The sequence below is a fragment of the Bos javanicus genome, chromosome 19, assembly GCF_032452875.1.
Source record: "Bos javanicus breed banteng chromosome 19, ARS-OSU_banteng_1.0, whole genome shotgun sequence".
Classification (NCBI taxonomy): Eukaryota; Metazoa; Chordata; class Mammalia; order Artiodactyla; family Bovidae; genus Bos; species Bos javanicus.
The window spans coordinates 62,723,777-62,747,198 of NC_083886.1; the positions used below are offsets into that span (position 1 = coordinate 62,723,777).

A 23,422-nucleotide genomic window follows, 5' to 3' on the forward strand; every position below is an offset into this window, starting at 1 on the left:
GTGTATAACTTCAGGGCTGTGCCTGAGGAAATGAGCCTGTTTGTTAGTATGTGCTGGGGCTATACCTGCAGTCAACAGCCAAGACTGCTCTCATAACCATATTCCGAGAAGCTGAGCCCATGTCTTGGATACAAAGCTCTCCATATTAGCGTCTAGGACGGGTGGCATAGATTGGGAGTTTGGGATGGACATGTACACAGTGCTGTCTTTAAAACAGACAACCCACAAGGGCCTGCTGTACAGCCCAGGGAACTCGGCTCAACATTTTGTAATAACCTAAGTGGGAAAGGAATTGGAAAAAAATAGATACAAGTAAACTGCATCACTTCACTGTACACCTGAAACCAGCACCACATTGTGATCAACTACACGGCTGAGAGGACAAAGCATCTGCCTGCAATGCCTGGGTTCAGTCCCTGGGTCAGGAAGGTCCCCTGGAGAAGGGAATGGCCACTCATTCCAGTATTCTTGCCTAGGAAATCCCATGGACAGCGGAGCCTGGCGGGCTACAGTCCATGGGATTGAAGAGAGTCAACTAAGCAACTAACAAAACACGCTCCGATATAAAACAAAAAATTTTTTAAAAAGCTCTATCAGGGTCCACACAGATTCGTGCTCTTGGAGTAGCCTGAGCCTCTGCATGCTTGATTAGAGTAGTTTAAATTTAAACCATAAGGATAACTCTCAGGAACAGCAGCCAGACCCTCTCGTTTTACAGCTCAGGACAGCGAGACAGCCTGTGTGACTCCATCCGTCACGCAAGGGCACACAACTCCTTGGAGGTGGAATGAAGAGAACTGGGTTTGCCCAGTTCCCGTTCAGTGTTTCTGCCGCCCCGCTCTGCGGACAATCTTGCTCTCTCAGATCAGCTTCAAGGGCGTCCACCTCTTGCTCTTGAGGTCTGCCCCACCGCAGCTTCATGCCCCAATACTCCCTGCCCCCAGCCCACAATTATTATCACACACTACCATGGTGATGCCCAAACTCCAGATGTCGGACTTCACGCTGTATCCCTTCTGGTTGAGCTCTGGGTTTATTCTCTCGGGCTGGAAAGGAGACAGAAAAGGACAACTGAGATGACACTCTTGGCTCAGTAAAGTCTCGGGGGTGGGGTGGCAGTGGCTGCCAAGTGAGCGGCTGTGAGCCATTAACACGCCTCCCGGGCCAGGAGTCTCACTCACGACAGCGAAGACCAACGTCTCCACGGGGTTTACAGACATCTTTTCTTGGAGACGACAATGCGTCAGAGTCCCCTCACAACTCAAAAGCAACTTCAGTTTGGCCTTCCAAAGAGCGTGACATACAGTCGACCATTACACTGCCCGCCTTGAAGTTTCCTTGTTTAAAAGACCAACAGTCCAGGGACTTCCTTGGCAGTCCGGTGGTCAAGCTTCCTCCTTCCAGGGGGGGACATGGGTTCGATCCCTGGCCGGGGAACTAAGATCCCGTATGCTGCAGGGCAACTAAGTTCTGCACCCTGCAACTAAGACTCAAGGCAGCCAAATAAATGAATAAAATACCAACAGTCCAGAACTCAGTGAAAACAATCTGCAAGAGTCACTGGGCTACGGTCTGGTATTAACAACCTCAACCACTTTTAGGTAATCGTGGACACAAAGCTTTTAAATTCCAAGCATGTGTTCATTTCCAAATAGAGTATTTACAGTAGAAGTCCCTTAACTTAAAGGGAATCCCAAGGTCTCTGCCAAAAGCAATGAATCTTCACAGCTACGAGGCTCCCTCGGGACTAACGTAACGGACTTGCCTGGGGAATTGCAATTCCTCTCTCTGTGCTATTCTCAACAGACAGCGCAGAGTGGAGAACTGGGCTTTATGTAGTGCTTTTTCAGAGAGTATACCTCTTCCTCTGATTTTTTTTTTTTTTCAAATAGAAGGAAGGGCCTCGGGATTTTAGACAGGAGACATTTAAGAAGAAAGAAAGTGGAGGATACTTCTTGTGCTTTGGGCGTATTTCAGTGCTCCCTCCTTGGCCGCCCAGGTCGTGACTCCTGGCAGGGTTTGAAGGCACTTGCTCTCCCAACGCCACCCCCAGGCGCTGTACTCACGGCCATGTACGGTTTGCATCCGGCATCGATGGTTTTAGCCACGGAGTCGACCAGGTAGCCGCTGATTCCGAAGTCGCACATCTTCACCTGGCCCAGAGCGTTGATGAGCACGTTGGAGGGCTTGACATCTGCAAGCGGAGAGTCGGGAGCCTGGGGGCGCAGCGGCAGCTCTCTGCCACCAGGGGGCCTGGAGCCTCCACGCCCGCCCTGGCGCGCCCTCAAGACTCATCCCAAAAGGAACTGCCACCCCAGTTACACAACACGAACTACACTCCGATAGAACATGATCTTTTTTAAAAAGAAGGAAAAACACCAAAGCTAAGAAGAAAGGGGGAAAAGCAACTTGATTTCCTTATTAAAATTTGTTAATGTTTTTCTTTTTATTGTGGTAGAAGTCACATAACATAAAACATACTGTTTTTTACCATATAACTGTCCAGTTCAGAGGCACTGAATACACTCACATTGTCATGCAACTCTCATCATCATCCATCTCCTGGATTTTCCACCTTCCTAAACTGAAACTCTGTCCCCAGTAAGCACTCACTGCCCATTCTCCCTGCCCTCTCCACCATCCTGACCTCGGCATCTCCCAGTGTACTTTCTGACGCCATGAATTTGACTATTCTAGGTCCCATGCATAAGGGCATCAAGCAGTATTTGTCTGCACCTACTATATATTGGAATACATTTCTCTTGAGAGCCCCTTGGACTGCAAGGAGATCCAACCAGTCTATTCTAAAGGAGATCAGTCCTGAGTGTTCTTTGGAAGGACTGATGCTAAAGCTGAAACTCCAGTACTTTGGCCACCTCATGCAAAGAGTTGACTCATTGGAAAAGACCCTGATGCTGGGAGGGATTGGGGGCAGGAGGAGAAGGGGACGACAGAGGATGAGACGGCTGGATGGCATCATGGACCCGATGGACCTGAGTTTGAGTGAACTCCAGGAGTTGGTGATGGACAGGGAGGCCTGGCGTGCTGCGGTTCGTGGGGTCGCAAAGAGTCGGACACGACTGAGTGGATGAACTGAACTGACTATATATTGGAATGCATTTCTAAGGTTGACTTAATATTTTTACTTCGGTTTACCAAAGCAGAGTTTACTAAGTTGACATGGGTTACGGAAAACTTAAAGGACATAGTTATATATGCATGAAAGACAGACCCTAAAATGATAATAACAGTGTTCAAAATGAATAGTCACAAAAAAATCCCATGGACAGAGGAGCCTCGTGGGCTACCGGCCATGGGGTCACAAGAGTCGGACACGCCTGAGTGATTAAACCACCACCACGCCTGAGTGGATTAAACCACCACCACCAGAGAGGGTTTACTCTGCAGCTCTTAAATGAACTCCTCAATGAACGTTTTTCATTAGCTCATTCAGTGTCATGTCATTAGTTCTGGTTCTGACGGATCTTGGGTGAGTGGTCTGCTTTCTATTTCATACTTGTCCTTCTCGTCAGACTGGGAATCCATCCATGGAAACAACTGCCTCCTCTAATTTCTCATCTTCATCGTTCCCGTACAGGTGGTGAGAACTTAAAACTTGATGACTGAGCCAAACGCCCAGTTCCCTGGGCAGCTGTCTCTGTTATGCTAGAGGCCTAAGCCCTAGAGATCTGAGTGTTACCGCGTTGTCCCGGTCACGAACAAGTCCGTGTTGTGCCCCAAGCATGTATTACGAAGGTGGAGCTTGTGCTAAGTGTTACGATGATGCTTTAAAAGCCCAGCTCCTAATGATCTAGTCTGCATTTAGTGGACTGAAAAGGCAGACTGGGACATAATACATCAACTATACTTCTGCAAGAGGTGCGTCAGAAGTTACAGGTGTAACTCATCATAAACCCAGACAGTCCAGGCCAGGAGGCGGGTCACAGAATATGCATGTGGGTAGAGTGGGCTTCCCGGAGGAAAGAATCCACCTGCAATGCAGGAGAAGAGACGCAGGTTCGAACCCTGGGTTGGGAAGATCCCCTGGAGAAGGAAATGGCAACCCACTCCAGTATTCTTGCCTGGAGAATCCCATAGACAGAGGAGCCTCGTGGGCTACCGGCCGTGGGGTCACAAGAGTTGGACACGCCTGAGTGACTAAACCACCACCACCAGAGAGGGTTTACTCTGCAGCTCTTAAATGAACTCCTCAGTCTGAAAAGATAAAATGCATCCTCCCAAGCAGATGAACCATCGTTAGGTCTGGATGATGAAAGTAGAAATTTAGAAAATTAATTTTTTTCTAAGTGACACGTTTCACAAAGGGCACATACTCAAAAGAAAAAAATTATTCTAAAAACTTTAAAAATTATCCTTTATAATTTTCCCTTAAACAACAGATACACAGATTTCATTTTATTATCTTCTACCCTTTGTAAACATTCTCTGCTATGAATGAAATGTATCATAATTTTGAAATAAGCCTTTAAAATTCAGTTTCGCATTTGTGGGTAATCTGCATCCCTTTTCTTAACTGGATCTCTCCCCACTTTCTTTTTTGCCTCTTCTTCCTTTACATTTTTCCCATTTTTGATAGTAACAGTCAATAACAGCCATCATAATAGGCATGTTTTTTGAGACATCTTACATTATTTCAGGCTCAGAGTATAACAGTGTTCAGGTCACAACTACCTATAAGCTACCAACACTGTTCATACACTGATTATACACACTCTTCCAAGAAGCCTTCCTTGACTCCAGTCACGCGTGCTAATCACGTCCTTCTTCTGTATTCTACCTACACTACTTCCGCGGTTGTTACTTTCATATTTCTCATGTGGGTTTTTTCCCCCATGTGTCATATATTTGCCCCACTCCCCTACCAAGAACTCCTCCTGTGTAGGATTTGGATAAGAATATATTTTCTTCATAGATACCTGTCAGGGCATCTATTGTAGCGCTGTATAAATATAGTGTTGTATAAATGCCGGGAAACAATTACACAAGATACATGGATTGATGAAGGCATGGAAGACAGATGGAAGAAAGGATATCTGGGTGGGTGGGTGGATGGATGGATGGATGGATGAAGAGATAACAGGTCAACAGAGAGACAGGAGGGAGAAGAGGAAGACAGTCCAGCCAACCTTTCACCCTGTCCTGCCTCCCGCTGTCTGAACAGGCCGAGCTTTATGCCAGAACTTCTCAGACCCTCACCGCCCAAGAATTACCCAGGGAGCTTGTTAAAATGGCGGTTCTGACCCAGTTGGTCTTGGGACTCAAGATTCCGCTTTTCTAACAAGCTCTCCAGCGATGGCCGATACTAGGTGAATTTTTATCATATTCTCTAAAATTCTCAATGGGTAATAGCATTGCTGTCTTTGGCAACAGGCAGTTCATATTCAAGTTAGGCCTAATCCACAGCTCACATCCCCTGATGTCCCCAGATAATACTGAGCAGCTCCTTATACGATTTGCTATCCAATCCCAAAGGAAAGCCCCTCCTCTGTTCTCTTGCCTGACTCAATTTTATCCACTGGGGAGAAAAAAGAAATTAATAAAACTCAGGTGAAAGAAATAAAATTGATAAAAAGGAACAGCCAAGGCAGCCCCATGGACACTTACCTCGGTGAATGACAGACAGCTTACTGTGCAAATGCTCTAAGGCTTTTACAATCTGCAAGAGAAACACAAGGTGGATTTATGTCCCCCATCACTGGACAGCAACTGCATCTTAAGTAAATCCCCATTTATTATCCCTGGCTTACAGTCCCAAGGGGAGGTATTTTCTCCAACAGTGGTCTTCCTAGCCAGGAAAACACACAGGAAGTCGCACAAATTAGACCCTGTCCAGCAGAGAGATGACATCAGAGCACAGAGAGGCAGTCTCACTGGTATGTTCTGATTCTCTAACTTGACCCCCAGCATCTTTTCCTCTCCTCCCTCCTGGGCCTCAATAGCCATGAAGGGCGCAGCTTCCTCCTCTGTTTGCTCCCTTCTGCGCCTATTAATCCTAAGGAAACATTTACACCCCACAAACGAAAATCAAAATAAACCAGTATCAGAACAAAGACACCAGGAACGTGGTCCTAGCCGATGAACGTGCTGCTCAGAGGCATTTCAGCTGAAAGCCTCCCAGGCCGAGTCAGGAGTAGAACCTCGTGTAGGTCAAGCCCAGAAAGAGGAGCATCCATTGATCCATCCAGTTACGCACTCGTGCAATCAACACGCACAGACGGGATGGGCACTCCGGTCCAGGCGGTGCTTCCCAGTACAGACAGAACAGAGACACACGAGGCCCAGACCTCCCCGCGCTCCTTGGACGGAGCTGGGGCTTGCGATGTACTCACAGAAACTGCTATTTTCCCTAAGATGTCCTCTGGAATTGTTTGGCCTTTATCGATCACTTGTTTGTAGAATTTATCTAGGGACGTGTCCATGAGCTCCATGCAGATCCAGACATCCCCCTGGAGGCCGGTTGGTTTGGAGACAGTCAGAGAGGATGGAAAGATGAGAGGAGGAAGCAGTTAGCATCTGTCAGGAGGAACAGGCCACTCCCTATGTGAGCTTTTGGAGGAAATGCAGTGTCCTTCGAGATCTCAGTGAAATTTATAAATGGGCAATATTACCTCCAAAAAGCAAGCCAGCAGACAGCCAAACAGATATGCCTGTGATCACCCACTCCTTAATGAAAACTAGGTTCTAAATGCTAACACCCACAAGCTATAGGATGCCAGAAACCCAAGCCTTTACCATTACTGTTATCTAAGACAGCAGTCTCCAGGCTTTTTGGCTTCAGAGACCAATTCTGTGGAAGATAATTTATCCATGGACCAGAGCGGGGCGGGGGGCGGGGGGCATGATTTCAGGCTGATTCAAGTGCATTACATTTATCGTGCACTTTGCTTCTATTATTATTACATCAGCTCCACCTTGGAACATCGGGCATTAAATCCGGGAGGTGGGGGACCCCTGCTCTGGGAGTTATGACCAGATACCAACTCTATGCCTGACTTTCCGCACTGACCACTGGCCACAGTTTATCATTTAAAGCTGGTTATAAAAGGGAGATGAAAACAGCTAACAATGAGGACCTGTGTACAGCACAGGAAACTCTACTCAAACACTCTGTAATGGGCTGTACAGGGAAATACCTTTAAACGCGTGAGCACATATACACAGGGCTGATTCACGGTGCTGTACAGCAGAAACTAACAACATGCAAATCAAGTACACCCTAATAAAAAGTTTTTAGAAAGGGGACGGGATGAGAATTCATACCGTCGTAAAGTGAAAAGCAGAATTAGAAAAAAGAAGCAAATATGAGGCCAATCCACTGCACAAGGCTGCCTGGAGCTCATCAAGCGGCCAAAAGACCAGAGTATTTGCGATTTCAAGGGATTGATACAAATCCATCTACAAGTTGATAGAGACCGTTCTGCCAAAAGAGACAAACCAGAACAGGAAGGAGAAAGGGAACCCCAGCATTTTGAAAGGGCTAAACACACTGGAAAATATTATGGTTTCCAGCTAACTGCACCAACATTTCACAAGCATGAAACTCTCTACAGAAGACAAGTCGGACAAGGAAGCGCCCTGTGACTGCAGGTGTTTGCGAGATCTGGGAAGCGTCTTTTTCAGTTACCGCCTGCCTTGTAGCTTTGAAGGCACTACCACCTACCTCACGGAAGAGTGCGCCGTAAAAGGTGACCGTGAAGGGACAGTCCACGGTCCTCATGGAGATATCCAGATCCATCAGGAGCCGCTTCTGCTCTTGGCTGTTTACCGTGGCCCGGATCCGCTGATCGGAATGCACGGAAAATGGATGGTTACTGTCCTGAGGATGGGTCTGTCGACAAGGCAGGGACCCCAAAGGATCCCCTCCCGAGAACAGTAGGAAAATTCACAGCATAGCTTCTAGCAACAACTGCTCAAATACCTACCCTAAAGGAATGCCTATCTGTAACAAATGAAAAGTAAGGAAGACTGTTATTCACTTGACGTACTGAATAATCCCTAGGAGAGAAGCAAACTGATCATCTACTGCGGAGAGTGTGCAAATGTTTGGGAAGACATTTCCAAGTTACAAAACAGTCTGACTTATCATGTGGGTTTAGCACAAGGAGGCCAGAGTATTCATTGATGTGGGGCTGATTTGGGCTCATACAAGGGAAAAAAAAAAAGCCGAAATCCCCTCTTTATGAACAGGTAAAAATATATGGACCCTAAACAGAAACTGCAGAAGAGTCAGTTGATTGAGGAATGGGATGAGGAGGAGTTGAACTGAAATGGAGACACAGTTCATGTCTCTCTCTACTAACAGAAGAGAGACTAACCACACCAGTAAGCGCAGCCTCACAGGCAACACGACTGTGTCATTAAATGACAATATAGTATCACGAGGCTTTCACATTTTTTGCCTGCGGAGCAGAGAGTCTGCAGGAGATGAAACTGGAAAATCTACAAGGTAAGGGAAAGATGTCAGCATTCTCCAAAAAATAAAAGGAATCCAGGTCATCTGACCATCCACATGCCTGACAACCCATCTAGAATTAACACACTGGGCCCGCTCCAAGGTCCTCCCAACATCTACTCAAGAAATATGCGATGATTCTAAATTTCTTTTTATAGCTCCAAAACTATGCAAATTCGCTCAAGATGACTTTACCCTCCTCTGTTTCCACAAATGGAGGCAATTTTGTCTCTCAGTTTGGGTTTCCTGATTTTCAGGGACAGATTCTTTAAAAGCAACAGAATAAAGCTTAAAAAGAGACTCATGAGACAGAAAACCAAATGCCATGTGCAAGCTCCCATCTGGATTCCTATTTGAAAAACCAACGGGAGAAAAAACAACAAAACGATCAAGGTGACGTTCATTCGGACCTGGTGGTGGATGACACTGAGGAAGTACTGTTGCTTCTTTTACGCGTGATGATGTGGCTGGTGGTCGTGGTGGTTCAGTCACTAAGTCATGTCTGGCTCTTGTGACCCCATGGGCTGTAGAGCCCACCAGGCTCCTCTGTCTGTGGAATTCTCCAGGCAAGAATATTGGCATGAGTAGCCATTTCGTTCTCTAGGGGATTTTCCCAACCCAGGGATCAAACCCACGTCTCCTGCATCGCAAGTGCGAGCCACCGGGGAAGCACGATGTGGTGGCTGCATAAAACAATTAAAAAGAGGGGGTAGGATTCAGCAGTTCAAAAAGACCCAGTTGCTGCTACTCATACCAAGGAGGCATTTTTGACATATTTGGAGGGAAATATTGTTCGCCACAAATAGGATTTTCTGTCTCACCCCATAGAGTGAGACCTCATAGTCTTGCTTCTGTGAAAGGAGCCCATTTGCAGCTGGGAGGGACAAACATATGGACCAGGACCGGAAAACGTCTGGGGAGCGCGAACACTACCTTCACCGCCATGATCTGCTCGCTGGGCACGTGCCGCATCTTCTCCACCACCCCGTACGCCCCCCGGCCCAGCTCCACAATGGGCTCCAGGTCATCCGCCTTCACCTCAAAGTTCTGCAGGAGACAAAAGCGAGGTGCGATAGGAAGTTCAGCTCAGTGCAGTCGCTCAGTCGCGTCCGGCTCTGCGACCCCGTGGACCACAGCACGCCAGGCCTCCCTGTCCATCACCAACTCCCGGAGTTCACTCAAACTCATGTCCATCGAGTTGGTGATGCCATCCAACCATCTCATCCTCTGTCGTCCCCTTCTCCTCCTGCCCCCAATCCCTCCCAGCATCAGGGTCTTTTCCAATGAGTCAACTCTTCGCATGAGGTGGCCAAAGTATTGGAGCTTCAGCTTCAACATCAGTCCTGCCAATGAACATTCAGGACTGATCGCCTTTAGGATGGACTGGCTGGATCTGCTTGCAGTCCCAGGGACTCTCAAGAGTCTTCTCCAGCACCACGGTTCAGAAGCATCCATTCTTTAGCACTCAGCAATAGGAAAAAAGGAAAGAAACCAGACACAGGCTACCCTGTCCTCCCTCTGGTTCCTCTGAGCAGTCCAAGGGTCCTTTCTGGTCCAGAACCTTCTGGTCTAGAAGCTTTGCCAAGCAGCCACTGAAAGCAAGAAGTGCCCGGGAGATGTGCAGACGCCCACTGTGGGCCCCCCTTTGTCCCGGGCAATACAGAGGTCCAGTTCCAGCTCAGGCGCCGAACGGCGCAGGGAGCGCTGCCCACACAGCGGGTCTTCAGCTCCGCCCCTCGATGACCCTCAGGTCCGCCTGCTGACTCCCGGCGGCTAGCTCTAGGCCTGGACTTGGCAGAGCGTGGCCCAAAACAAACCATCTCTTCGCCTCGGAGACCTCCCATCAGAACCACAACAGCCCGATCCCAATTTGACATTTAAAATAGCAACTGCTCCACAGACCACTTCTGTTTACATTCAGACGTTATTGACCCAACAACCCCTGACAGCATGTTATGGAAAATTCATTTTTTCCCACTGGCCGGTGGCAAAGCAGACATATGAAAGGGTCAGGACGTTAACGGGCAGACACGACTTTTCTCACCTGATTTCCAATAGAAATGCAAGCTTTGGAGTCTAAATCCCGAGGTGGCCTGCAAAAGAGAAAGGAAAAACATGAGATATTTAACTGAATGTGACCTTCCCAAATCCTACGAGACTGGAGAGAGTTCTCCTTAAAAATAAGGTGAAAGCTCATGAGTAAAATAAAGCAGCATAAACAGGTTAGTAGTGTGGGAACTGGAACAAACAGATGTTCTTAGAAATCACAGTCTCTGCACTTCAATTTCTTCTTTATTACGAAGATATTAGTACACTTCCTCATAGAATAAGAGTGGCTGCTAAAGGAGATGTTCTAAGCAAAATGCTTATTAGCAGAATGACACGTTCAAAATATAAATATGCATATATATAACTATATTATATGTAATAACATACATATACATTATATAAAATAATTATATATAATATAATTACACAGGGGCTTACTGGAATAGCCTAATTATTCACATAACAGTACACACACACACACACACACATACACACACACATACACACACACACACATACACACACACACACATACACACATACACACATACACACACACACACACACACACGGCTATAGGCTCCCCAGGTAGCACTAGCGGTAAAGAATCCACCTGCAATTTCGGAGACCTGGGTTCAATCCTTGGGTCAGAAAGATCCCCTGGAGGAGGGCGTGGCAACGCACTCCAGTATTCTTGCCTGGAGAATCCCATGGACAGAGGAGCCTCGTGTTGTACCGTGTATAATTCTACCCCTCCTACTGAAACTAAATAAAACAATAACGAAAATGTGGGAACATAAACGCAGATACCACGCCAATCTAAGGCTTCAGTGGCAATCCTTCTGAAATGAATAGAAAACACAAACTAAGGTTTTTCTAAATTAATTTAAAACCCGGACTGAGAGGCAGGGATAAAGACGAACACACACACACACACACACAGAGGTGATGCTTTTATAAATCCTGTGTCTCTAAGCAGAGAATTTTTCTTCAGAAACACCTTCCAGAGGAATTAAATTTTCTGAGAAATCTGACTTCTCACTCTTAAAACCTCCGAAGCTCTTTTTCTTTAGTTGTCACCAACGGCTTGTACTAATCGCAACGGAACTGTGAAATAAAGGCAAATATTATTTGAAACATGTGACTAATATAAACAGTGAAAAATCCTTTGCAATTGTTCAGACCCTTCCTTTTGTAAAGAATGAAGCAACAGAAAAGGTCACTAGTTAATTATTCAGGGCTACCTCCAAGGGCATGCCATCCAGCGAGGCTGTTGGGTAAGACCTCTTCCAGAGCTAATATTCTAGCACTCATACAAGGGCTCTGCAAATCACAGTCAGTGAGTGCGTGCGAAGTCACTTCAGTCGGGTCTGACTCTTCGAGATCCCATGGACTGTAGCCCGCCAGACTCCTCTGTCCATGGGATTCTCCAGGCAAGAACGCTGGAGTGGGTTGCCATTTCCTCCTCCAGGGGATCTTCCCAACCCAGGGATCAAACTCACATCTCCTGTGGCTCCTGCATTGCAGGAGGATTCTTTATCTCTGAGCCACCAGGGAAGCCCATCAATTACAGTCTGTGACCCAGCAATGGGTGAATTTTACATGTTTAAAGGGCTGTAAAAAACAAACAAGAAACAATCTTCAGCAGAGGCCATTGTGGCCTGGTAGCCCCAAATATTTACTATCTGGTCTTTGGCACAAAAAGTTTGCTGATTCCAGTTTTATTCTAACCTTGCATTATAACTCTACCTAATAGGAGGGTTTCGTGCCATTTTCCAGAATGAGAAAAATGAAACCCAGAAAAACTCAGTGATATGCTGAACACACAGTCCTCAACAGGGCTGAAAATAAAACTCATGTCATCCGAGTCTCAGCCTTGACCTACGGAGAAGGGGGTACAGACGCTGAAAACTGGGTTAAGTGCTTTCCTTGCATTTCCTATCATTGAAACACACACACACACACGAGTCATTATTCCCACATTCCAGATGAAAACCTGTTTGACTGAGACTTAAGCTATCTTCCTCCCGAGTGCTGAAGCTATGACTCACTCCACATCCGACTGAATCCAAGGAACCTGCCCCGCCCAGACCCCCTCTAGTGTAATTGATCACCAGCCCCCACCACGAGGGCTTCGGGCTCAGCAAGGCGGCCAGAAGCATGAAATGATGGCCTGAGGTGGACAGCCTGTCTGGGATTAGTTGACGCTGTAACCGGTCCAGGGCACACTCGTCTGTCTGGGGCAGTGAGGTTTAAACTGTGGGTGGACATTCTGTGTCGCTTATTCAATATTTCAGTCCTCCAGGAAGAAAAGCGAACTTATTACAAAACTCCTAACCCTGTAAGGCCAAAGGTATTCCAGAGGCCACCTGCTATGATTGTTTTCTATAAACAGCCAGCTTTGATTTATGAAAATAATTGTTTATTTATACTTCTACATGAGTAACGAGTTTACTGGTTACTATTACACTTATTTGCCTGGGCTTCCCCAGGGGCTTAGCAGTAAAGAATCCTCTGCAATGCAGGAGACTTGGGTTCGATTCCTGGGTTGGGAAGAGCCCACTTCGGGGAAGCATGGCAACCCACCCCAGTATTCTTGCCTGGAGAATTCCATGAATAGAGGAGCCTGGTGGGCTGCAGTTCATGGAGTCACAAAGAGTCGGAAACGACTCAAGCGACTGAGCATGCATCCATTATTTGCCTATAAATAACAATATTTACTTATAATCTAATGATAATATAAAGCACCTAATTGGGCCAGAGACCATGCAAGACCCTTTAAATCCAAAGTCTTTTTCAATTTTCACAGCTCTTAGAGGTATTAGCTTTACTCTTTTAAAATATTTATTTACCTGTTCTGGGCCTTGGTTGCGGCGTGTGGGATCTTTAGCTGTGGCGTGTGGGGTCTAGCCTCCTGACCAGGGATTGAACCTGAAAACCGGGTTAACTGCTCTCCTGCCAACTCCACTGGCAGCGTGGAGTCTGAACCACTGGACCATCAAGGAAGTCCCAGCATTAGCTCTGTTTGAATGTGAAAAATGGACACCGAAACAGGCTAAATAATTCAAGGTCACTCAGTGAGACGGTGACACTGGAACGCAGAGCCACGCGTGACGTCCTCTCAACTACACAGTAAGCGACCCCGCCTCTCATGGGCCATTTGGCTCTGGTCGCCGGGTCTAACATGTGGCCAAGAGCACATACTTGAGGGTCAGAGAGCCCTCAGTCTGTAGGCCAGCTCTCCCACTTATTAAGTGAAATAATAATAATAACAATGACACTGAGAGCCACATTCGTTGAGAAATCTCACTGGAACACACACTGGGCTGGACATGTAATATGGACCGTGACATCCAATCCCCATAGCAACCACAGCCATGTTTGTTCCTGTTTTTCACAGGGGGCTTAGGAGACTTGGGTAACTTGCCGAGGATGTTCAACCGAGGAAGCTCAGCTCCCAAGCGTGAACCTACGGATTCCAGCACCGGAGTCTGGGTTCTGTGAGGTCAGTTGCTTTGAGAAGGACACCTGACCCCTGGATAGGCCTGCCTTCTCCCTTATAAAGCGAGCAGAATAACAACTGCCTCTGAGTTTCTCGTGAGGATTAACTGAAAGAATGTTGACCAGCACAGAATCCAGTTAGAATTAGGAATAGTTGCTGCCCATCCAGGGGGGGAGCAGCCCAGAGACCCGAGTCACAGACACACCAGCATCAGAGACGTAGTGAGGCGGCCACACGCACGGCCCGAAGAAGAACAGGGCTCTGTCCCGGGCTATTTGTTTGTGTGCGGTCCAGCGAAGGTGGCCGGGTATAAACGGCAAAAATCACCAAGCCAGCCGCACAAAACTGCCAAGGAAAACTCCAAGTGCGGAAACCACTTCTTGAGGAGCACCAATTTCAGCCTCAGGATTAATTTAATAACAATAACAACATCAACAGTGTATCATAAGCCTCTTCCTGAGCTGACGTGAGACGTTGACAATCGCAGAGGGACCCTGGCTCGACACGATGAAACCAAGAGTGTAGCCAAGGTTTGTCCCACCAGGCGAGGGTTAGACAGCAGAGAATCTCCCTTTACCTCTGCATAGCTTTTTATTCATTTTTTTTATACCAAGAGAGGGTTTATGTTAGTTTTCAGAAATTTACTAAAAAGACGGACTATTAACATAAACTAGAAGAAGGGAAAGACTGCTGCAGCTGCTGCTGCTAAGTCGCTTCAGTCGCGTCCGACTCTGTGCGGCCCCATAGACGGCAGCCCACCAGGTTCCCCCGTCCCTGGGATCTCCAGGCAAGAACACTGGAGTGGGTTGCCATTTCCTTCTCCAATGCATGAAAGTGAAAAGTGAAAGTGAAGTCACTCAGTTGTGTCCGACTCTGTGCGACCCCACAGACGGCAGCCCACCAGGCTCCCCCGTCCCTGGGATCTCCAGGCAAGAACACTGGAGTGGGTTGCCATTGACTAGCAGATGTTAAAGGGAAGAAGAATATAAGACAGCTGGAAGGCTGAAATGAGAATACATCCCAAAGGAAATAATAAAGATAAGAGCAGAAATCAACAAAATTGAAAGCAGGAAAATAAAACAATGTTGGCTCTTTTAAAATCAATAAAATGGATAAATCGCTAGCAAGACTAACACAGATAAAAAGAGAGAAGACATGAATTATCAGTATCAGTAAACAAAAGAGGATGTCACAATGTATCTGTCATTCAACAAGGAAATACCATGAGCAGCTTTACTTTCATAAATTCAACAACTTAGATGAAATAGGCCAATTCCTTGAAAACCACAAACTACCAAAACTTAGCCACAATGAGATAGATCATCTGAATTATCCAGTAACTATTAACCCAACTGAATGTGTCATTAAAAAGCTCTAGAAGAAGAAATATACAAGCCCATTTTGTCTCACGGGAGAAATTTTAGCAAACTTTTTTTTTAATTGCGTATATGAAACCATTATCTTGTAACCCTAAAACTAATATAATATTATATGTAAATTATAGTTCAACATTGTTTTTTAAAGAATTACCACCTATCTTATACAATGTCTACCAGAAAACGAAGGTGGTGTTCTAATCAACATATTTTATAAGGTCAGTATTATCTTAAATACCAAAACCAGAACATAATAGTACACACACACATATATACACACAAACAAACCCACTATAGATCAACATCTCTTATCAACTTCAGGCACAAAAATCTTCAATATTTGCAGAAATTAAATCCAGCAGTGTATAAAAATATAGTACACCAAAACCACGTGGGATTATTTGAGGCATGCAAAGCGAGTTCAATATTTTAAAAATCAACCAATGTTGGGACTTCCTTGGTGGTCCAGTGGTTAGGAATCCGCCTTGCAATGCAGGGGATGTGGGTTCGATCACTGGTGGGAGAACTAAGACCCCACTTGCCATGAAGCAACTAATCCCGAGGGCCACAGCTACAGAGCCTGTGTGCCACACGGAGTCTGCACACTGCCAGGAAGGCCCCACACAAGGCGATGAAGAGCCAAGTGCCCCCGATAACGCTCCATGATGCCGAATAAATATGCAAATACTTTTAAACAATCAATCAAAGTAATACATATCGACAGCACAAAGAAGAAAACTCCAAGATCACATCAACTGATGCACAAAAAGTCACTCAACAAAATTCAACACACATTCACGATGAAAACCGAATTCTGGTTGAGTACACTTCAACCAGAGAGGAACTTCTTCAACCTCATAAACCACGTCTATGAGGACTTCACATCGTGCTTAATGGTGGAAGATGAAATGCTTTCTCTCTAAGATGGAAAACAAAGCAAGTCAGCCTGCTCGCAGCAATCTTATTTGATGTAGTATTGAACATTCTTGCCACTAAGATAAGGTAAGAAAATAGAGGTCGAAAACAGAAGAGAAAGAAATAAAATGGTCTTTTTAGAGAAAGTATGACTGTCTACACAGAAAACTGTAAGAAACCTATCAAAAAAGGTCCTGGAACTAATAACTGAGTTTAGAAAGGTCACAGGGTATGCAATCAACTCAAAAATCAATTACAGGGACCTCCTCGGTGGTCCAGTGGCTAAGACTCCACACTCCCAATGCAGGGGGCCTGGGTTTGATTCTTGGTCAGGGAACTAGATCCCACACGTCTCAACAAACACCCAGCACAACAAAAAAATAAAAATATTTTTAAAATAAATCACATTTCTGAATTTCTAAAGTGGAAATCAAAATTTTTAAATGGAATACAATTTTTGTTGCTTCAAAAAAAAAAAGAAACACTTAGGTATAAATCCTAATAAAACTAAACGCAGAGAATCTGTATGATGAAAACTATAAAATATTAATGGAAGACATCAAAGGGAATCTAAATACTTGGAGAAATCTACCACATTCATGGATTGGAAGACAGCAAAATAAAGATGCTAATTCTCCTTCAATCGATCTCTTGGTTCAACACAATTCCTACCAAAAATCTCAGTGAGTTTATTTGTAGATATAGACAAGCTTATTCTAAAACTAACAGGAAAAGATGAAAGCCCTAAAATAACCAAAATAGTTTTGAAACAGAAAACAAAGTGAGAGGAATCACTTTTCCCAAAATTAAGGTTTAATCTATAGCTGCAGAAACCACGACAGAGGGATACAGGCAGAGGGGCGGCCAGCCAGCTCAGGCACGCAGGCGAGTCCGGCTCTCTGCGACCCCACGGACCACAGCACGCCAGGCCTCCCTGTCCATCACCAACCAGCTCCCAGAGTCCACCCAAACTCATGTCCACGGAGTCAGTGATGCTGTCCAACCATCTTATCCTCTGTCGTCCCCTTCTCCTCCTGCCCTCAATCTTTCCCAGCATCAGGGTCTTTTCCAAATGAGTCAGTTTTTTGCATCAGGTGGCCAAAGGATTGGAGTTTCAGCTTGAACATCAGTCTTTCCAAAGAACACTTAGGACTGATCTCCTTCAGAATGGACTGGTTGGATCTCCCTGCAGTCCAAGGGACTCTCAAGAGTCTTCTCCAACACCACAGTTCAAAAGCATCAATTCTTTGGTGCTCAGCTTTCTTTATAGTCCAACTCTCACATCCATACATGACCACGGGAAAAACAATAGCCTTGTCTAGACGGCAAAGTAATGTCTCTGTTTTTTAATATGCTGTCTATTTAATATACTTTCCTTCCAAAGAGCAAGCGTCTTTTAATTTCATGGCTGCAGACACCATCTGCAGTGATTCTGGAGCCCAAAAAATTAAAGTCTGACGCTGTTTCCACTGTCTCCCCATCTATTTGCCATGAAGTGATGGGACCAGATGCCATGATCTTAGTTTTCTGAATGTTGAACTTTAAGCCAACTTTTTCACTCTCCTCTTTCACTTTCATCAAGAGGCTCTTTAGTTCTTCTTCACTCTGCCATAAGGGTGGCTGCTACTGCTACTGCTGCTAAGTCACTTCAGGCGTGTCCGACTCTGTGTGACCCCATAGACGGCAGCCCACCAGGCTCCCCCATCCCTGGGACTCTCCAGGCAAGAACACTGGAGTGGGTTGCCATTTCCTCCTCCAATGCATGAAAATTGAAAAGTGAAAATGAAGTCGCTCAGTCGTGTCCGACTCTTAGCGACCCCACGGACTGCAGCCTACCAGGCTCCTCCATCCATGGGATTTTCCAGGCAAGAGTACTGGAATGGGGTGCCATGTGTCATCTGCAAATCTGAGGTTATTGATATTTCTCCCGGCAATCTTGATTCCAGCTTGTGTTTCATCCAGCCCCATGTTTCTCATGATGTATTCTGCATATAAGTTAAATACACAGGGTGACAATATACAGCCTTGATGTACTCCTTTCCCAATTTGGAACCAGTCTGTTGTTCCATGTCCAGTTCTCACTGGAGGAGCAGACCCAGAGATCATTGGAGCAGAACAGAAAACCCAGAAACGGATGCACACAAATATCCCCAATTATTATCTTAAAAATGAGCAAAAACAATTCAGTGGAGCAGGGATAGTCTTTTCGGCAACTGGTGTTGGAGCAACTTTAGCCAGTGAAATCCACGGGGAAAAAAAGAGCCCAACTGAAAACCCCAGGCCTTGTACAGAAATTAAACTCAAAATGTATCACAGACTTAAATCTAATATGTAAATCTATAAACTTCTAGAAAAGAATAGAGGAGAAAATCTTTAGGACCCAAGCATAGGGAAAGGGTTCTTAGACTTGTCACCAAAAACGTAACTCATGAGAGGAAAAACTGATAGAGTGGGCTTCATCAACAGAGAGAGATGGAAAGAACCATGATGACTGGGAGACACTGCAATTGAGTCACACACCGGACAACTGTTTTGCATCGAGGATATAGGAAGAACCCTCAAAACTCAGCATTAAAAACAAATCTGACTGGATAATAGACAAATAAGTGCATAGACGTTTCACTGAAAAAGACACATGGATGGGAAATAAACACCAAAAGTATTCAGTATCAATAGCCGTTAGAGAAATGAAAATTAACACTGCAATGATACATCCCATCTACCAGAATGGTTAAAATGAGAAACAGTTCTGAGGAGAAACTGGGCCATTCATATGTTTTTTGGTAAGAATGTAATTTGGTACAAGCACTCTGGAAAATACTTGGCAATTCTTTCAAAACTAAAAATGGACTTACCATACGACCCATAATTGCACTGCTGGACATACATCCCAGAGAAATGAAGACTTATTTTTATGCAAGAACTTACACAGGAATGTTCACAGCACATTTATTTATAACAGCCCCAAACCAGAAACTATTTGTATCTCCTTCAAAGGCTTTCAGAGGCTGAAGGCTTTGACACACTGGTGTATCCACCCCACAGAATGGCATTCAGCAATAACAAAGAATAATCTGTGGGTACATGCAGCAACTCGAATAACCTCAAGGGAATGATGCTGAAAGAAAAAGGCCGGTCTCAGAAAGGATATGCATGATTCCATTTGCACAATAATCAGGAAGCAACAAGATGGAGATGGAGAAGAGACGAGAGTAAATTCCTACAGACAAACGAGTCCCGTCCGGAGAGCTCGCCCGTCAGTCCCACAGAGTCAGCGGGCTGCCACTCCCTCCTGCAGGGGCTCTTGCCAACCCTGGGACTGAACCCGCATCTCCTGCGTCTCCGGCGTTGGCAGACGGATCCTCTACCACTGTGTCACCTGGGAAGCAGGTCTGTAATGCTTCACTTGTTGCAACTAAGACCCAACTTAGCCGAATTAATGTATTTTTTTTAATTTAAGTTTCCATTGGAATGGCTATTATGCTCCCTCTGCTATAGTTTTTTTTTCTTGGAATTGCCTTTCTTCCCCTGTAGATGCTTTGATGTGGTCCTGCCCCAAGCTGCGCTTGCCTGGTGGCTCAGTGGGTAACAAATCCGCCTGCAATGTGGGAGACCTGGGTTTGATCCCTGGGTTGGGAGGATGCCCTGGAGAAGGGAACGGCTACCCACTCCAGTATTCTGGCCTGGAGGATTCCATGGACTGTATAGTCCACGGGGTCACAAAGAGTCAGACACGACTGAGTGACTTTCACTTGACCTTGCTCCCAGCTAGGCAACACCCTCCCCACAACGCGGAGAGACAAAGAAAGAGGGAGGCTCTGGGAGTGGGTGTCCCACATCACCAGGGCTTCGGACTCTCGGGGCCTTGGACCCACGGCTTAGCTCGTAAGGTGTGGTCCCGTATCTCACATCTGCCTTCTGTTCATACGGAACAGGATCTAAGTACAGGATGCTGAGTCCTCACCAAGTACTACCTTTCTACCCAACCCAAAGTTCACAGTGGTGGCTCCCTCAGGGGTTTATTCGGATAAAATGGAAAAGGAAAAAAGTCCCCATCCAGTGACCTTTCTGAATTTATTTAAGACCCCATCTACCAGGGCTTCCCTGGTGGCACAGTGGTAAAGAATCTGCCTGCCGATGCAGGAGACGTGGGTTCAATCATCCCTGGGTGGGGAAGATCCCCTGGAGGAGGAAATGGCTACCTGCTCCAGTATCCTTGCCTGGGAAATCCCATGCACAGAGGAGCCTGGTGGGTTACAGTCCACGGGGTCACAAAGAATCAGACACGACTCAGCGACTGAAGAACAACAAGCCATCTGCCAAACACGGCTGTAAAATTTTTAGCCAACTAAATTCAAAGGTACCCATTCCATATAGACTGACCGACTAAGATCGTTTCAGGTCTCAGAACAGTAAAAGTCCTTGGCTTCCCCGCTTCAAAGGGCTCTCCTTTCTAACAAACTCCCTCCCCGGTCAAAGCATTACTCACCCTTCTGAAAAGGAACTCCCATTCCCTGGAAACCTGTGAAGTACAAGCATTTGGATTAAGACGGCACTCTTGCCAACTTACGTGGAACTGGTCTGAGGTTGTTCAAATGCTTCTTTGGGAATTTTAAGGCCAGGGTTTCGCTTCTTGCCTACAGGGAAAGATGGAAGGATAATGTTAAGGTCTACAAAAATCACAGAGTGAGAGCAGGCACAGAGATGGCAGCGCAGAAAGGACGGAACTGGGAGCCCGAGTCTCATCCCTGCATTCAGAGCCCCGCATCCCACCAGGAGCGCTGGGAGTGACGAGGCACAGTTGCCGGGCGGGGCAGAACTTCGAGTGCAGACTGAGGTCGTGGGTGAGGGCTTCCCGGATCCATGAAAGGCCCCTGAAGGATGCCAACTCTCTTTACCCCGGGAGACCTGCAGTCTCTCTCTGCTGGGAGTTCGGCATCCCAGCCTCCTTCCTCCTTTCTTGTGCGACAATGGTGGGTGGTGTCGGTTAAAGGTTGTCTCCCTTTATTATGTCCATCAGGGCTTCCCTGGTGGCTGGTGGTAAAGAATCGGCCTGCCAATGCAGGAGATGCAGGTTCAATTCCTGGGTCGGGAAGATGCCCTGGAGGAGGAAACGGCAACCCACTCCAGTACTCCTGCCTGGAGAACCCCATGGACAGAGGAGTCTGGCGGGCTACAGTCCAAGAGGTCACGAGTCAGACACAACTAAGCGACTAGCAAACAGCGACGACAGCTCTCAGCCAAGTGTGGCCCCACCTCTCTCAGTACTCCGCAGTGTCTAACTGGGTCTGTGATGAGCTGATGGAGCAAACCAGGCAGGGAGAACAAAAGTTACCCTTCCCCTGCTCCGCCCTGCCCACTCTCAGCCACCGGCCATCAGTTACAACACCTGGAGAAGGGGAGAGCAATCTTTATTTACTTTTGCGCTGTTCCAAAATGGATTAAGGTAACAGAAGGGTTCACGCACGGAGGCTGTCCCTTCTCTGTGAGCCAGATGGGAACGTAATCGATGTATTCGTTGTTCCTAGGCTGAAACCACAAGAGAGCTTGGCTCCAACATTTCTTGTTGATGAGTTTACAAGAACAGATTGAGAAATGCCAGCTCAAGATGTGATCAAACCAGTCAGTCCTAAAGGAAATCCACCCTGAAGCTTCACTGGAAGGACTGATGCTGAAGCTAAAGCTCCAACACATTGGCCACCTGATGAAGAGAACTGGCTCCCTGGAAAAGACCCTGATGCTGGGAAAGCTTGAGGGCAGGAGAAAGTGGGCGACAGAGGACAAGATGGTTGCACGGTTCACATGGGTGTGAACAAACTCTGGGAGACGGTGAAGCACAGGGAAGCCTGGCACACTGCAGACCATGGAGGCAAAAAGAGTCGGGCATGACTGAGCGACTGAACAACAACAGGTGATCAGAGCAACTCATCTTGTAAGGACCCCGGGTTTTCCTCACCTAAGGAGCGCCTGTGTCTCTCGGGCTTGGCAGGAAAGCCCAGAGCAGAGCTGGACGGAACACACACAGGTTTGCTTTCTCTCTCACCTCTCTCAGTGCAAGCCCTGATTAAGGCCCTGCACAGAGATGCTGAGTCTGTGCAGAAAGTGAAGAAATCAAATCCTGATTTCCTCCTTGCAGGAGAACACCATCTGCAGACTTCAAGGACTGCTCACCATTAGACAGCCCCCGCAATGGCCTGGTCAGAATCAGAATCCGGGTGCCCAAGCACCCACGTGGCAGCTTTTCCTCCATTCCCCAGTGGATGAAGTGTAGAGGGGACCAGAGAGAATGAAGAGGGGAAGTATGGGATTCTGGGTCTGTAAAGACCAGCTTACACCTGGTTTCTCCACATGCAAAGAGACCTCCAGGGTCACTTGTTATCCAATCCTTATTATCCTCAGCTATAATATGGTGTATTAATAGTAACATCAATACCTATCTTACCAGACTGATGCGAGAACCATGGGATAACACGAGGAAGAGCAATGAAATAATAATAATTATAATCACGTCAAAAACAATCTGCACAGTCTCATTAAAGAAAGGAAGTCATTGCAGAAACTCTGGGCGAGAACTGGCTGTATTAGGGGACCCAAAGCAAGTGCTCTGTGACAACCTAGAGGGGTGGGAGGGGGTCCAAGAAGGAGGGGACATATGTGTGCCTGTGGCTGATTCATGGTGCTGTATGGCAGAAACCAACACTATAAAGCGATTATCCTCTAATTAAAAATAAAGATTTTAAAAAAAGAGCTGCCTGTGTTATCTCATAGCCCAATATATCGAGACCTTTCTTTCTGCGCCATCAAAATCCAAAACCCAGATTAACTCTGCCAAAGCGCATAAAGCCAGCAGGCAACGTGCTCGATGGCAGTCAACACAGAGAAAGCCTCTCTTACTGGAGTACAGCTGCTTTACAATATTGTGTTAGTTTCTGCTGTTCAGCAAAGGGAATCAGCTCTGTGTTTACACATATCCTCTCTCTTCTGGACCTTCTTTCCATTTAGGTCACCACGGAGCAGCAAGTCCCTCTGCCACAGAGTAGGTTCTCACTAGCTACCTGTTTTACACATAGAATCAGCAGCCTATATGTCAGTCCCAACCTCCCAATT

General features: G+C 46.3%; 1 protein-coding gene across 5 annotated transcripts in view; it reads right to left on the reverse strand.

The window, feature by feature from the left end:
* The window catches only part of MAP2K6 (mitogen-activated protein kinase kinase 6), a 106,291-nt gene that overhangs the window by 13,882 nt on the left and 68,987 nt on the right, over nt 1-23,422 (reverse strand). For all 5 annotated transcript variants that reach the window (XM_061392985.1, XM_061392984.1, XM_061392986.1 and 2 more), the window contains exons 2-9: nt 20,886-20,952; nt 10,518-10,566; nt 9,407-9,520; nt 7,682-7,801; nt 6,351-6,467; nt 5,626-5,677; nt 2,067-2,194; nt 969-1,046 (exon numbers count right to left, since the gene is read on the reverse strand). In XM_061392985.1, coding sequence (XP_061248969.1) covers nt 969-1,046; nt 2,067-2,194; nt 5,626-5,677; nt 6,351-6,467; nt 7,682-7,801; nt 9,407-9,520; nt 10,518-10,566; nt 20,886-20,952 — 725 coding nt within the window. The remainder of the gene's footprint in view (nt 1-968; nt 1,047-2,066; nt 2,195-5,625; nt 5,678-6,350; nt 6,468-7,681; nt 7,802-9,406; nt 9,521-10,517; nt 10,567-20,885; nt 20,953-23,422) is intronic.